The following is a 17,411-nucleotide window of genomic DNA, read 5'->3' on the forward strand; positions in this document are numbered from 1 at the left end:
AACTTCATTTGGGCAACTTTAAAGGGGATTTTCTCAATATTTAGATTTTTTTGCACCCTCAGATTCCAGATATTCAAATAGTTGTATCTCGGCCAAATATTGTCCTATCATAACAAGCTTATTTATTCAGCTTTCAGATGATGTATAAATCTCAATTTCGAAAAATTGACCCTTATGACTGGTTTTGTTGTCCAAGGTCACATATTATATTATTATTATTATTATTGAAAACATTATTGATATATTATCTGAAGCTACATTATATTACACAAATTTGAAGTAAAAAAATGGTTTTGTTTTAAGGACCTTTACTGCATTAGATATTTAGTTACTTAAATATTTTGAATACTTTTATTTGAATACAAGAAAACAAATACGATTAAGAAAACTATCTTTTTCAATGCACTTAAGATGTACAATAAATGTTACTTTTGAATATTATGATACTGTGTTTGTGATTTTGGTATAGCACTTTATTTTACAGTCCTGTGCCACATGCTATGTACTTTTTAAATAATACAATAACTAGGTAATAACCCTGAACCCATGTAGTTACCTTATATTACCCAGTGCTTTCTTAGATAAGTATGTGCACTTTATGTACTGTAAAATAAAGTGCAACTGTGTTTTTTTAATTGAATTTAGTTTTTCAAATTCAATTGATGATTTACAAGTCACTACAACTGTGTATGTACTGTATGAACCTGTTAATATGAATCACATCCACAATTCACTGTGATATCCAGCTGTGCATTTATTTCACAAACATTATCAGACTCATACAAATTCAAGAAGCTACACATGATTATTGTTTTCTTCTATGCTAACTAAACTAAATAAAACTGAGTCACAATTTTATGAACAGAGACACTGAATCATCCTCTTGTCATTACCCATAATTCCAGTTGATCTGTCTAAATCTCAAAGCCCCGAAGTTTGAATCCAGCAATCATTTGAACTCCTCCGATGAGGCACTCAGTGAGGTTTCCTATAAAATATACAACACATTAGACACAATGTAATCGAGGACATCAAACACAAACATGAAGCACATAATAAAGCAGCTCTGACAGCACAAGCAGCACTGACTGGTCTTTGGTCTAATCTTTGATCTATTTTTTTTTCAAAGTCAAGCTCTAAAGCGGCCCATAATCCGTCATTTCATGTTTACCTCTAGTTGTTCGGTTTCTGGTTTAGCCGGAAGAGATTTTTGTGGTGTATGAAAGGCCTGTGGCAGGAGGGCACAAACGAAATACTTTAGAAAACAGTAAGAGGATTTCTGAACACATGCACATTTACTCATCTATCTAAATGAGGACATGCACTCTCCAAAAATGTGCAAAAATATGACTTTTTTGCTTGTGATTGAGGAAGAACTCTCAAAGGTGCAGTACATCTTTACACCTTATGTACCCCTAGAGGGTGCATATTAGCACATAGAGATTACTTTTAAAGATATGATTTGCATTAATAAAGTATTCATCTACTCTTGTCAATTGACCCCGTGAAAAGTTAAAGGTACAAATTTGCTCCATGACAGACTTTAATCATTTTACATAAAATTAATTATAAAGACAACAGACCTACACAAAAGGAAAACTTTTTTAAAATGTTTTATTATTATTATTATTATTATTATTATTATTACAAATAACAGTCATGTTTTTATTAATAATAAATTAATAGATTTATTTATTTATTTATTTATTGGATGGAAGAGGGGGAAACATTTTTTATGAATGATTCTTACAAAAGAGGATGTCACTATGCACTCAAAGAAAGGTAGAGATATTTTGTCTATTACAAAAAAAAAGAAAAATAAATAAATAAATACTTGTACTAGTAGTAGTAGTAGTAATATTTATTATTATTATTATTAATAATAATAATAATAATAATATTATTATAAATCACATTCATGTTTTTATTAATAATACATTAATTCATTTATTCATTTATTTATTTATTGGATGGATGGATGGAAGAGGGGAAAACATTATTTATGAATGATTTTTACAAAAGAGGATGTCACTCTGCACTCAAAGAAAGGCAGAGATATTTTGTCTATTACAAAAAATACTTGTACTACTAGTAGTAGTAATATTTATTATTATTTTTATTATTATTATATTATTTTTTTTATAAATAATTTTTACAAATTCCTAAGTCACTATGCATTCAAAGAAAGATAGAGATACTTTGTCCCCGAGTAAATACACACATACGCACGCGCACACACACATTCAGAGATTATTTGACCACATCACTAGATGGTGCTGGACAGCTGCTGAAATCTTTAGCAGAGTGACACACTGCTTGTACATTACATAGTTTTTATTGTGGGCAGTAGCTACTGTGTGTAAAACAATGAGGTTAGTAAAGTACTTTAAAATTAGAAGCTGAAAATTGACACACAGTCCCTGCCAATTTAATCATCATCTCATTTGATGAACCAATGCCACACTGTCATCTATATGCACACAAGTCACACTAAAGATGAGGTTCACTTAAATTGAAATGTGTGTGACATTAGCATTCTGTAGAGCCATTACCTTTTTGGCTTGCTGTACCTCCTCTGTGGACTTGGATCTATTTTTTACTGTCTGTTTTTGCAGGGAGATGGTGGACACCTTGGGGGAATGAAAATAATATGGGTTTAAGCCAGAAAATCTTCTGCTTGCACAAATGGAACATCTGTGTTTTCTATTAGGACAGCTTCCTCTGTATTCTGTGATGCTCTCTGCATTTGGTTCAGTCTCCACTCACTTTGTTCTCGGTCCTTTCCATGTCTCGACTTTAGGAGGGAAATCAGCTGTGTCTCTAGATAATGTAATCAACGCTATTGGTTATCTGAAAATATGAAAGAGATATAGAGAACAACAACATTAGCCATGATAATACTTCACAAAGACAGTCTTCATCGCTGAATGTCACTCTTTTGTTTGATAGGATGATAACTGTAATTGGTCCACAGAGATTATGGGTCTTCTTTAGAAACCTGGCTCATTTTCACAACTTTTTGTACCAAGTCTCTGTGGAATATTTGTCACCGAACAAACCAATTCCAAATTGCTTCTGGCGGGAATCCCATGGCAAGGTACTGTAGACGCGTAGCTGAGAATGAGACATTTGTGAGGTAAAAAGGCACCCTTGAAACCACATGTCAAAAGAAACCTGAATTTGAATATCCCAAAACAAAAATATTTTACATTTTCTAAAAGTGTTGTCATGTTGTTTTAGATGTTTGAATGGTGCCCACATCCATTGCTTTATTTATGTATTTATTTATTTTTATTTATTCATCTTTGTGACCCAGATGCTGCTCGGTTTTATTACAGGTTATATACTAAATGTTAAACATCACTCATTTTATTATTCTAGTAAAGATTTTAATAAACCATTGCTCCATTTAATTTATGATTTGTGCTATACGATCCCAAATTTGGAGCAGAACAGTGAAGTGAATGCTCACTGGATCATCTCTGAACAAAGGACCCACTTTACCAAAAAAAAAAAAAAGCTTTTGAAGCAAAAATAAGCTTGTGACTAGCTTAGTTATTTTTCTTTCTGCACACATCATATCTTAAACTGCTTGTGTAGAAATATTGATTTGCTAAATGCATTTATGAATGCCATCTCAGCTTCAAATAAATAATCTCTGCATGGGCTTGTTCTGTTTATGAGATGATTTGAACCTCCATTGTTATTGATGGCTCAGAACCTTGACTGCACAAATGCCTTTAATAATCTCAGGCTTTGGCAAACTAAGCCTAGGCTGACTGCATCTATTTGCTGTGTGCTTAGTCTTTCCTTTCACTGATATGACTCATCAACACTTTTCAAACCTCTTCAGCTGCAAACACATGGTAGCTCATATATTGGCCAATGCATAGAGAGAGCTTTCAATCAAAGCAGTGGGGGTACAATATAATATGATGAATCCAAGGCAAGCAGTTTATAAAACAGCACAATTCCATAGTACAATTCCTCTTGAAGTACAGTATGCACATAAAAAAAAGAAATAAAGACATATAATACAGCAATTTGTCATTCTTATTTTTTCAAGATAATTTAAGTTAGGGTTAACTTCAATCATGACAACTTACAGAATCGTTTTAGCATGTTAATAGATATGACAATGTTAATGTATTTGGTTTTGGTGGACTAGATCTGCTACAAACACTACTACAAGTATGGCCTTGCAAATGGTAATAGAGACAGAGATGTGTGAGCATGTAAGATATACTGCTGCTGCATAAATAGGCATACATAAATCCCATAGCAGTTCCAGATAGGTGGAGCTGGGGGAGGTGAAGGATTTCAGAGAAAGTTGTAGAATCAGCAGCGACCAATCAGCTTCAGCCATGTAGTAAATGACTTGATAGTTACAGTAACATATTACATTTAATGGACCCATCAATCTGTGGTGACTAATCTAATTAAATTCAATGTTCATGCAGTGTGATAAAATATAGTACAAAAATAGTACAAGAATACAATAAGTACAAATATTGAAAGTTCTCATTAATTTTATGTGAGGTCAGCATGTAAGTGTCAATAATTACTTATTAATTACTTAATTACTTATTTATTTGGTAAATTATTAATTAATATTATAGATGTATATTCTATTAATTATAATTGACAGAATATTTATAATATTAATAATTTATAACAATAATATTAAAACAATATAAATTTATTTACTGTCAGTTATTATTGTTGTTGTTGTTGTTGTTGTTAGACAAAAATAGTTTTAGAGGAACTATAAATTGTCACCCTGCAGGCAATGTTGCCAAGTCTGCAGTTTAACACTGTTGCCGTGGGTTGTTTTTCATGTCCGCAGGTTGAAGCGCCCCAATAACGTGATATTTAGCAACTGGAATGTGAATTTTACATAGGGTACCCCTCCAAAAAATTTGTATTTTTCCCCACGGAATGAGTTTTTTACCTGTGGACCCCCCTCGAAACGTGAGTCTGCTAGTTTTGAGTAGCAATTGGACAGGTTTTGTTGTGAAAACCTGGCAACCCTGCCTGCAGGACACTTGAAATGTCACATCAACTAGAAAAAGACCACCAGCTGAGGCGAGTCTGACCTCAAATATGAGATTGGTGCAAATGTCAGCACCTAGAAGACAGCAGATGGTGACTCATCAAACCATCAGCCCTGTTGCACGCATGTGTACTTGCTGGCAGGAGAGAGACTACGAAATAGAGATATAGATACGTAGATAAATAGAGAGGGCGAGAGTGTTTTAAAATGAGATGCAAATATTAAGCGAGAGAAAATATAAAAAGAAAATTGCCTCCATTTTCCTCCTGCATCTCAGTTCAGAATTTTGTTGTATATACCCTTAAAACAGAATCCTTAATCAGTATTCAATAGTTATTCTAAACAAGAGCATGGCACGGAAGCAGCTATTCAAAATCTCACCCAGGACTGAGGCCAATTAGGACTCTACAGCTCTTACGACTGCATCACCAGACGGTATTACCATGGCAACAAGCCGGTACCAGGAGCCTGGCAGATGAAGGAACGACTGTGAGGGGCGGTGTCCCTCCAGGGTGGGTTTAGATTACAGGGACCCCTGTCTCAAAATGTGATTTTTCATCTTTCGAAACAGAGCAAGGTGAACTTTGTGCCTGTGCAGAGTGTTCTGGAGAACGGTTGCAACAATGCGGTTTGAGTTTATTCAAATTAGTAATAGAAAATTATTAGCTTGACTCATTTAAGTTGCCTGACCTCACCTTACCTTTTGATAACACTGAATCATTCAAGTTGTTTAAAATAGTGGTTATTTTGTACTTTTCATCTCTGTCATGAACAATTAACTGGCAGATGAGTCAAGACAATTATGTTCCATAAACCAAGCCAACTAAATCTAAAGATTCATCTCAGATCAGTTTTGAACATGTTGTGCACAAACCCTGAATTGTTGTTAACAGAAAACATCTATTCAAATTGGAAGAGTAAGAAGGATAATCGTCGCAATCTAATACATCACAGGAAATCCGTTTTATGAGTCACTATGAGAAATTTACCCCAAATTTTACAAAGTTTATAACTTTAGTTTTAGAGTTTCCATTTGATATTTTAAATCAATTGTAGGACTGTGGGACAGCACTATACTATGCACATACACTTTTTTTACCTCATAATGTTTAATTAAAATGTCATTACTGGACCTTCTAGTAAAACTGACAGACTCTCTCTGGTGTGTGTATGCAGAACTGTCTGATATAACAACAGCACCAAAACACTTCTGTGCATAGCTTCTAATAATTAATTTTTTTAGATTTTGACTCCTTAACTACATATTAGCCAAGGTTAGATTGACAGTTTAACATCGTATAGCATCTCACATACTTTACATGCATTTCATACTTGAGAAAGAATGACACCTAGTACATTTTAACAAGCAAATTTACATAATATCTTTAATAATATATACACATCATATGATTAATTTGGCTAATCTGAATGAACTCTGTGGGAAGTGGGGTGCAGCTGTGGTGTGTCTGGGTCTAGCTACAATGTAGGGGCCAACTGTCGCTAAAATGATAGTAAAACTTGAAGTCACCTACATTGTGGTGACTGCCTAATTTCCCCCAAAATGGAAAACAGCTACATAGCAGGCAAAATAACATCTTAATGAAACTGAAAAAGGTTATGTGTAGGGTTAGGGGATATGACATATCATTAGCTCGGTATTAAAAACAACAAAAGCCGATGGAAAGTCCCCAATGTAAAAGAAAAACAAGTGTGTGTGTGTGCGTGTGTTTGTGTAGCAGACTCTCTGTTTTTGATTGAACTGTTCTGCTTCTGACACACACACACAGGTTTAAGATGACATCAGCACCCTAGACTAAAAAATAATTAATTTTGAAAATAAATCAATTTTAAAACCAAAAAATACAAATATGGTGCATAAGCTGCAATCAGCATAAAAACTAAATAAAAGAAACATTACATATTGGAGTTTGTTAAAGTGGACTTACCTTGAAAAAACCTGTTGTTATTTCAGTGTACACTCATTGAGGACAGACACGCAGTTGTGCAGCACTGTTCTGCTTGAAACAACACAAACGAGACCTTTAAAAACGAGTTAGAACAGTAGCAATCGTATCCTCACAAAGACATGCTCAGTGATGTAAGGCAGAATCCTCACCTCACAGATTCGCCTCCCTCCCTTCAGTCTTCTTTCTCTCTCTGCCTTCCCATCCCTTCTCTTCTCTCGTTCTCTTTCTCTCCCTTTCTCTTTCTTTCTATCTGTGCCTTAGCTTGGGGGCTGGTCATCTGATTGAGTCTGATTACTTCGCTACACAATGTCCATTCAGAGACCATAAAATAATGTCCCTGATGAAGACTTTCCTGAGGACAAGGTACCCTAGGGAAAAATGTGTGTGTGTGTGTGTGTGTGTGTTTGGTTTGTGTTTGTTATTAAAGCCTAGGGAACCATCAGCATCAAGTTTACTAGCTGAGTACACTCCATGCATTAGCTCCTTCTCCAACCCTGCCTCTATTTTACCTCCTTCCATTTCTGTTATTCTCTCTTTATTCAAAAAAGGCAGTTGCATGTCTTCAGAAGACACACCATGAGTAAGCGAAACCAACAAACCTTGAGAGCTCCTCACAGAAGCCCAGACATTATCAATCTTTTAAGCCATTAAAATCATAATGACATTAAAAATGATAGTATTTAATTTAGGTTCATGTGTTATTGTGGACGTAAAATAATGTTTTCATAATCTTTCAACAAAATGTAATCAATTGAAACAATCTCTGAATTGTTTTTCCTATTTGGATTATGTCACTTGTGACGCACAAGCTAATGTTAACTATTCCATTCAGGAATTCTATACTAGGAATACCACTTTTCTAAAACCAAACTCTGCAGGACAGTGGCCCACTAGGAACAGATTTGGACACCCCAAGACTAAATAAAGAATGACCACTGCTCACCGTACCATTTACAGAGGCTAAGGCTGTTGTTGTTATATCTCGGAACAGTTAATGCGGTTATATGGTTTAGGAAGTGAGATTATATTCTGCATACCAGTGCATAATCCTGTATTACCTGTTAAATTAAATATTGTAAAAGTTATGGTAGTAAAAGCAGAATATATCTGCAAACAGCATTCAGGGTCAAGCACTGAAAGCACAGCAAACACGACAAATACAGCAAGCATGGAAATTACAGTAAGCACAGCAAGTATAGTAAGCACAACAAGCATGTCAAATGTCACAGGAAACAATCAGAGGGACTGCAATGTGCATCTCAAAGGCACAAAAATGCACAAGGTTTTGTATAGAAATGCAAAGCAGGACTGTTATTTTATGCTCAGAACTACCTGAAGCTGCACCAAACAGGAACTGATTTTAGACAAAAGTGTAAAGGATTTGTATTTTTTTTCATAATGTATACCTAAAAGTAGTGGACCAGCAAAATGTTGGAAAATGACATGTGAGATATAATCGGAATCAGCATAAATCAAGAAATAGAATATCACAAATGAAATTTTGTACAAAGATTTCAAAAGTTATAAGCGTTTTTGTTAAAGCCTTATATCTTCTGAATAGTAGTTGCCGCTGTCTGTAAACATCTCAGGTACCTTCAGGACATGCTGTCACCCCACCAAAGCTCATGATTTTCTCATTAAATGGCATGTAATATTGAATTTGATCATCTTGAGGAGAGTAATCAGGTGTACTAAAACTGTATTTCTAGAATAAAGGCTTCAAAAGTTATAACCATTGGAAAATTGAATTTTTGAACTGGTGGTGGCACAATAAAGTAGGTCTTAGAGACCCCGAAGTTGGTCATATTACTCTTCATTACAACCACTATAATTGTGCCATTTTTCATAATTTTCCTATCATAGAGTATAATAATATATACTCTATGAGGAATAATAAGACAACTAACATAAACTTACATCACCTTCAGTGCTTGGCCCCTAATTACAGAACCATTGGTACATTAGACACACGCACTCAAGGGTGAACTTGAGCCTCCATAACTCAAGTCATTCTGGTATGGAACCCTACTTTTCATGATCCAATCAAGAAAAAAAATTGCATTAGAAAAAAAATCAAATCAAATCAAATATCCTGTTTCACCCAGAAATGTTACATTAAGGAAACTGTTAAAGTCAATAAAGACCTAAAATATGAATGTAAATTTTTACATACACTAATATGTTTTTAATATTAAAGGCAAATTCATACATTTATAAATTAAAATGAATCCAACCTAATAAATGCTTTAAAAACTGTTCATTCCCGATAACTAATGCAATCGCTAATGTGTAACCTTTAAGCCAAGTACGCAATGTCTTCATGTACACAGAATGTATTTTTGTTATGTGAATCATTTTCAAATAAATACAAGCAGCTGGACAGTAACATGTACAGAATTACATCTACTGTAAACAATATTTCATATCATTGCTTTTATAAAAAAAAAGCCTAATGACAATTGTCCATCATTAAAGACTGCCATGTTCACATTGCTGAAACATTATGCTCTATTTTTCATGCTCCAGTGTGACAGATCATTGAAGCAAAAGATGTAACAAGTCCGTTTAGCTCACACCACAGTTTCTCGAGCTGGGTTTGAGCACTCATTCTCTGATTGTTCTTTCCCTAATGTTTCTGATCGTACTGCAGGAGAATCCACTTCGAGAGACCCCATACTGTAGCAGGACTCCTCCAGTGATCTGTTTGTCTCAGCTTCCTCCACTTCTTCTAGGGGTAACTGGAGGAACTGAGGCAGCATTAGATGTTCTTTCTTCAGCAGGCCTCGCTGATCATCAGCACTGCAGCACTGAGCTCGGTTTAACAACTCCACCAAACCTGAAAGTCCCAATACATTTAGATGAGCAGATTGGGTGAAGACCAAGAGAAAATAAATGAGATAACGTCTCAGGTTACGTATGTAACCATGGTTCCCTGAGTAGGGAACGAGACACTGCGTCCTCTAGGGGTCGCTATGGGGAACGCCTCGTCGTGACCTGTGTCTGAAGCATACATTGAAAAAACACCAACAACTCGTTGGCCGGCGACAGCCCATGACGTCACTACCGGTGTGACTATAATATAAATAGGCGCCGGGAGAACATGTCATTCATTTCTTCGTCTGAAGCTTGCGTTCGAAGCATGGCAGGAAGCCTAGAGGACGCAGTGTCTCGTTGGTTACTTCCAAGTGTGTCAAAAATAGAGACACACTGGTTGAGTGGAGCCCAATGTACCAGGGTCTAACCAACTCAGAGAAAGGGAACGAAGCTATAACGCGTAACCCTTACCATACAGGATTTCAGAAAGTGCGCAAAGTCTAGCGTGCACACTTACCACTTATGTGGATTTTAGAAAGTGTGCAAAGTGCTCAGCGTGCACACTTACCACTACGGACGGACCAGGACCCCTATGCTGTTCGGGCTTAGACCTGGACCATCGTGAAATGAAGGACTGAAGGCCGCTGAGCGCGCCTTTGCCTCCCTGAACTTCTGGACCACCATCTCAACAGAGGTAACCAAAAATATTCTGAAGGCGAAACCGGCGCATTGAGAAGAAAGCCCCTCTCTTCCATCCCGATATCTGCCAGGTTCACCCACAGATGTCTCTCAATACCTACTATAGCTGCCATGCTTAGTAGCACAGAGAGTGAGATCTGTGGTGTGGCGAAACTCAGCTACCTCATCAGGCCTTTATCCAGGTCTTCCAGCAGGTCAGCCTAATATGCCTGGAGCACCGCATCGTGCGCAACGAAGCAACAGGCTGACCTGCTGCTGCGTATGCCCTGCCATCTAAGCGAGATGGCAAGGAGGGAGGTTTAAGAGAGGACGTCTCACCCATAGAACGATAGCTAGCCAGTCGTCTTTTTTACAGGGGCATCCTTTCATAGTAGTTTCCGCGCATCGCCTCGATGTTGGCATAACTCGTATGCTGGAATCGATGAATGCGTAAGAAAGATAACGCTCAAAACTCACCATATGCAGAGCAGGAGGATTGGGAAGGCTCAGCCTCAGCTTCTTCGCCATCCTCAGACATCTCCTGCTCTTACTGGGCCGAACCCAGAAGAGCACCGGCCCCCGGATCAAAAGATGTTAAAGAAATAACATCATCCTCCAGTAGCTTACTCTTGTCCACAGACGACGAGTGCAAGAGGGAAAACCCCTTTTTAAACTCATCAGCCGGATCCACCTGCGATACCCACGAGCCCATCCTCCTCCATGCCTCAGCAGCGGTGGGTCCAGAGCCGCGGGACACAAATGGCTGCCCCCCTTTCCTCGAAAAGAGAGACAAACGAGAGCGGAGCTTTTCATTAAAATACGCTCGCAATGAAAGTGGATTGACCCCTCAAGGACATCGCGTGCGTGCTCTTTGCCCAAACAAACAACGCAGAGATCGTGTGTGTCATCAGGTGTCAAATAACGACGACGCGGATGCACACACCCTCTAAACGCTTTTCTAGTGCTCGCCATAATGATAGGAATATAGATCGCTCTTACCATTCGGAAATGCATGCTTCAAACAAAACGGTCAGTGAAGACGAAGAAGAGAATGACATGTTCTCCCGGTGCCTATTTATACTATAGTCGCACCGGTAGTGACGTCATGGGCTGTCGCCGGCCAACGTGTTGTTGGTGTTTTTTCAATGTATGCTTCAGACACGGGTCACGACGAGGCATTCCCCATAGTGACCCCTAGAGGACGCAGTTCGAAGTTCCCTTGAAAGGGAATCATCATTTACCCTCCATGTCATAGGTTCTCCTCAATCCAGGGTTCTTCTGCCGGGCAGCTGATCTGGAAATCCCTGGAGTGAACATGTTTGCATCCACAGCACCTCTCCGATCCTGGTGGCAGATGCATACAATGTTAGACCGCAAAGAAGGACTGAAGAATATCAAAATATTGAATTCTGCTATCCTAAAGCATTAGACTTACTTGTAATGAAGTAGGTGAGAAGTTCCCTTTGGGGCTGTTGGCCTGATCAACACCTGCTAGAGAGAATTCAGTTTTCACCTTAGAGTGGGCTGTTTTAACAAGACTGATTCCAGGGAAGAAAAAGGAATCATAATTTCCCATTGTAGAAATATTGATAAATTCCATCTGTATATTACATTTAATGTAATCGGGTCTAGTGTGGGACAGGTTTAGTGCTGTACAGGGCCCACAACAACAACACAAATGGAAGATGACGTTCTCCACAGAGCAGGGAGTGGAACACAAATCACATGGATCATTGTCTGTTCATTCAAGCTCAAAGGAAAATTCCAAGGTTCTATCTATCTATCTATCTATCTGTCTGTCTGTCTGTGAAACCTGACAGATGTAGAATTTAAAATATAATTTTTTACATACCTTTATCTAGAATTAGTGTCTTATTGGCCAGAGAGGTGACTACTGTGTTCATACTTATTATCTGTCCAGTTCCACTCTGAAAATAGAGAACAGAAATGATAAAACATGTTAGCACATGACTGACATAATGGTTGAATCAGACAGATCAATGTAATTTATAATAGAATTAATTAATTAATTAATTAATTAATAATTAGGTTAATTTACATTCAGTATATATGAAAAACATGATGTTAGAGTGAGAGCCTTCAGTTGTGCAGGCTCTATTCTCTTATTCTCTTTATTCACATATTGTGAAAAGAATTGTTTTGAACTGAAGCTACTATACATTACAATAATGAATACTATAGAGCATCTAGAGGTTTCTTCTGCATTATAAATGTATTGCGTTTTTCTGGGTTGTGTGTGGGGGCTTTGATGGACATAAAAACATTAAATGATCTGATCAGTACTGGCTCAGTCCTACTTTTGCAGCTGCAGTTTAATAACTAGAGAAACCGGAAAATCTGTCAATGTCTCCTTGCTTATTTGTGGTCCATCAGAAAAGGTCAAACTATTAACTTTCAACAAAGAATGAAATGGCTGTTCCGGTCACTCTAGGCCTCCCCTCACCATGCTGACAATGGCGTCCTGTGACCTGAGGCGGTATTTGTTAAGCATTGCCGCGAGGGCATCCTGCAGGGTCTTATTGGACTTCACCACAACGGCCACCATCTTTCCTGTGAAGGCTACCTTCACTCTGTACAAAAAACATAATACAAACACATGTGCACATAACAGATTGTTTGGGTCCACCCAAAAATCATTCATGTACCCTCTGTGGTTCCAAACCTGTATTACTTCTTTCTTCTGTGCTCTGAGAATCACAAAAGGCATTTTGACGAATATTGGTAACTAAACAGTTTCTATTCACATTGACTTTAATTGTATGGACAAAAAGTACAATGGAGGTCAACAGGAACTGAACATTTTTAGTTATCAGCATTCTTCAAAGTATCTTCTTTTGCTTACAGCAGAATAACCCATACAGGTTTGGAACAACATGAGGGTGAGTAAATGATAACAGAATTTTGGGTGGACTATCACTTTAGCACGTTTTTTTTGCACAAAATTATATTTTTATAAAAAAAAATTCTTTCTCTAGCACTCACGCAAATGTGACCCTCAGTTCCAAAAACACCTGCTGGTCTTTCAGCACAGAGCTGTCCTGGTCCAGTGACAGTGGTTGCTATACATAACACCCAATGGGAAATAACAATAAAAAATGAACACATAAAATAAAATCAAAATTTTAGATTTGAAAAGAAATTCATACAAAGGCATATTTTTTATTTGTCTATAAAAACATTATATAAAAAGGTTTTTAGGCTCATGACAAACAAAATTCAGTAAAATGTGTCCATATTCTGACTGGTAACGCACATGTAAATGTTTCACACTTCTTACTTTGTCTTTGCCATGTAGATAAATAATGATGTCTGACAGAGGAAGGCCTCTTTTTTCACACAATCCGGTGAGCATGTTGCGGATGGTGACGCCAGGTCGGGCTGGGGTCAGAGAAGCTGTACCATCAGGCAGGAAGACACAGCAGTACTTATCTACCCTTCCGTCTGCAGAGCGTGCCACTAATTTCTCAACCTGCGACAACAGTATTGATATGAACTGGTACTGATGTGGCATGATATAATACTGGTATTAGTAGACTTTGTGGCAAGTTACCTCCGAACTCTTCACAAGTCCAGTCATGAAGCTGATAGGTGATTCTGGAAATGGCAGAGAACAGAGAATTTATTAGACCGTCTAAAGGCCTCTTCTTAGTTCAGTTTGTCCCATATTGACATCATAAATTCACCTCCCCAGGACGCTCTCTTTTCTTTGCGCTTGTCCTTTCCCATCATGCCTTGCAAATTGACTTTCCTCCTCTCTACCACGTCATCACCATCTACTGTTCCAGGCTTCACTTTTACCTTCTGGAAAACAACAAACTCATATGAATCTCTTATTAGGATAAAACATTTCTAATTTGCATATTTTGAGAAATGTATACCTCCTTAGTTCTATCGAATTTGACTTGCTCTTTGGGTGAAGTGCTGCTGGTGGGTTTTGTTGCTGTGATGGGTCTGCCACGAGAGTCCAGCCACGGCAGAGGCCTGCCCTCCACATTAGCTAGCATGCAGCTCTGATAGAGCTGTGAGCGCACGAAACGAGTATAGCTGTCAAACTTCATCAGTTTGAAGATCTGGAAGGGGGGAGAGGGAAAAGAGAGGATAGGATAGGTAAGGACACTTCTATTCAAGAGGGAGTCAAAGGAGGGTAGGCTCTTGATTTGATTGCTTTTAGTAGCTCTGGATAATTGAGTCATGATTGCTTTCTGTTCTCAAACTAAAGTGGTTTGACTCACCCCATATGACACAACAAAAATGTCTTTGTCACTTTTTATTATATAATGGAAAAATATTTTCGGTATGACACATATCTTCTTTATTAAGCCTCACAAAAAGCATAGTCTTTTAGGTTTTTCACAGACATATGGTTTTTGATCCTGTTTCACCTGTTTGAGCAATGCAAAAATCTCTGCTGTTTTGTTGTCTTGTAGTTGAAAGCATTTGAAATTGATTGAAAAAGATACTTGAGATGGTGCCTGCTTGCAGTGAAGACAACTTTGTTGATTATAATGGGAATGCTCTAATTTTTCTAATTACGTCATGCATGGAGCATTTTAAATTGGGATGCACTGTCATGAGCAGGGGCTTCTAAATATTAACATAAAGATTGATTGATTGATTGATTGATTGATTGATGTACGAGACGCAAAATTCATACCAATAAGTACATATCACTGCAGTTTCCAAAAGAAATGAACACTGGAGGCAGTAAAACTCTGACACCTTTTAGTCCTTTTCACACATAATATTATGTTATGACTTCAAAACTATTTTAATATGCTGGAAGATTTGAAAACTGATGCTTTTGAATGTTAGCATCCAACATATCCAGCTTCATATGTATGGGTTTTCACAGATGGTAGGTTTGTTCGGTAGCTCACGGAGTTCGGAGACGTACTTGAGAGGTGAGGAGCTCCGGTTCAAATCCCGTGTGTCTACGGTTCGACAAAACAGTTGTAATCTGCATATACGGAAGTTCAAATGACACAGTTGCATCAATAAATGCGTTTTTATATCAGTTTTGCATTTGTTAACACTATCGGGTAGGTTTAGGGTTTGGTGTAGGGCATATTTCCAACACGATAGAGCATTAACTTTTAGTGACAGTCCCTGGATATTTGATTTCTGAACCGCTGCACTATATGGAAGTTCTAAGCGGCCATGCATTATTTTTTTTTCCTTCTTGTTTTCTCGTTATAACGACTTATTTTCTCGTTATATCGACATAACGAGAGTTGTTTTCTCGTTATAACGACTTATTTTCTCGTTATCTCGACATAACGAGAGTTGTTTTCTCGTTATAACGACTTAATTTTCTCGTTATCTCGACATAACGAGAGTTGTTTTCTCGTTATAACGACTTAATTTTCTCGAAGGGAAAAAAAAAATAATGCATGGCCGCTTAGAACTTCCGTAGCAATACGTACCTGAAGCAACGTAATAAAAACACAGCAATACGTACCTATATCAACGTAAAAAAACGTGCCAGGGTTCACATATGAATATTGAACCCGTGTTTTAGCGCCACTCAGTGGACATTTCTCTTTGAAACTGCGGTGAAACGTGCAGTAAGGTAATTAAAAACCATGTTGCAGAAAAGTACCCTGAGGTACGTATTTTATGAGACCAGGTTGGATTTGGTGATACAACTTAACTACAACCCAATAAAAAATGTATTCCTTGAATACAATGTAAAAACAGTATTGCTAATTTTTATACCAATATTCAATATGACAAAAAGTGGCTAATTATAACCAATTAAAATTAAATAGATCTATTCTGCAAAGATGCTGTTTTTTTGTCCTTTCTATTTCTTAACAACAGTAATAGAGCATTGACCAAATCTTCTCTATAATATGCATAGTTTAGTAATGAATTTTTTTTTCTTAATGATGAATTTTTTTGCTTGAGGTATGTTCCTGAAATTTAAAGTGATTTTAGGAAACAGGTGATACAACATTTTCCTCCCTCCTTTGTCCTCCTCCTCCCACTTCTTCATCAACTCTAACAGCTGACGACTTTGCCACGTCCTTCATTAATAAAATTACAAACATCAGTGCACAATTTGCCACACCACAAACTGTCAAACACATCTTACCAGCAAACATACTCTCGTTTTCATCCGCTGATGACATTCAACTCTACCTCTCATTCCATCCTGATGATCCGACGATAGCTGCTCGCATCTCAGGATGTCTAACAGACATTTGTTGTTGGATGACGGACCATCACCTTCAACTCAACCTGGCTAAGACAGAACTGCTTGTGGTTTCAACAAACTTGAAACTTGAGTTGTGATTGATGATAAGCTGAATTTCTCAGACCACATTGCTAAAACTGCCCGGTCCTGCAGATTTGCTTTATACAACATTAGGAAGATCAGGCCCTTTCTTTCAGAACATGCAACACAACTCCTTGTTCAAGCTCTTGTTCTATCCAGGCTGGACTATTGCAATGCTCTCTTGGCAGGTCTTCCAGCCAATTCTATCAAACCTCTACAATTAATCCAAAATGCCACTGCAAGATTAATCTTTAATGAGCCGAAAAGAACACATGTCACACCTCTGTTCATAAATTTGCACTGGCTACCAGTAGCTGCTCGCATTAATGTTTGCCTACAAAACCACCACTGGTTCTGCACCCATTTACCTAAATTCATTACTTCAGAGTTATGTGCCCTCTAGAAGCTTGCATTCTGCAAGTGAACGGCGTATTATTGTACCATCTCAAAGAGGCACAAAATCCCTTTCCCAGACTTTTTCATTACTGTTCCCTCCTGGTGGAATGACCTGCCCAAATCAATCCAAGCAGCTGAGTCCTTAACCATCTTAAGAAACGACTAAAAACACATCTGTTCCACCTTTATTTGACCCTCTAACTCT

At 37.5% G+C, this 17,411-nt stretch overlaps 1 protein-coding gene and 1 long non-coding RNA gene across 4 annotated transcripts in view; both read right to left on the reverse strand.

The window, feature by feature from the left end:
* Nucleotides 1-884: 884 nt before the first annotated feature.
* Nucleotides 885-7,202, reverse strand: LOC107590126 (uncharacterized). Of its 2 annotated transcripts, XR_001609746.1 has the most exons (6): nt 7,170-7,202; nt 7,000-7,068; nt 2,767-2,850; nt 2,553-2,630; nt 1,172-1,228; nt 885-988 (listed from the first exon to the last, which is right to left on the reverse strand). It is a non-coding gene; the product is annotated as an uncharacterized lncRNA (long non-coding RNA). The 2 variants fall into 2 exon arrangements; XR_001609745.1 differs by lacking the exon at nt 7,170-7,202 and having other exon boundaries at nt 7,000-7,116.
* Nucleotides 7,203-9,485: 2,283 nt separating this feature from the next.
* Nucleotides 9,486-17,411, reverse strand: part of LOC107590127 (regulator of G-protein signaling 14-like) — an 18,272-nt gene continuing 10,346 nt past the window's right edge. Inside the window, exons 6-15 of one of the 2 annotated variants that reach the window (XM_016278738.1) lie at nt 14,412-14,603; nt 14,217-14,334; nt 14,084-14,127; nt 13,811-14,002; nt 13,516-13,592; nt 12,977-13,103; nt 12,365-12,440; nt 11,948-12,000; nt 11,754-11,856; nt 9,486-9,856 (exon numbers count right to left, since the gene is read on the reverse strand). In XM_016278738.1, coding sequence (XP_016134224.1) covers nt 9,591-9,856; nt 11,754-11,856; nt 11,948-12,000; nt 12,365-12,440; nt 12,977-13,103; nt 13,516-13,592; nt 13,811-14,002; nt 14,084-14,127; nt 14,217-14,334; nt 14,412-14,603 — 1,248 coding nt within the window. In that variant the 3' untranslated portion in view covers nt 9,486-9,590. Of the gene's footprint in view, nt 9,857-11,753; nt 11,857-11,947; nt 12,004-12,364; nt 12,441-12,976; nt 13,104-13,515; nt 13,593-13,810; nt 14,003-14,083; nt 14,128-14,216; nt 14,335-14,411; nt 14,604-17,411 lie in introns of both variants that reach the window. The other variant, XM_016278737.1, reaches the window with a different exon arrangement.

This window comes from Sinocyclocheilus grahami, unplaced genomic scaffold, assembly GCF_001515645.1.
Source record: "Sinocyclocheilus grahami isolate Dianchi unplaced genomic scaffold, SAMN03320097.WGS_v1.1 scaffold124.1, whole genome shotgun sequence".
In the NCBI taxonomy this organism is placed as follows: domain Eukaryota; kingdom Metazoa; phylum Chordata; class Actinopteri; order Cypriniformes; family Cyprinidae; genus Sinocyclocheilus; species Sinocyclocheilus grahami.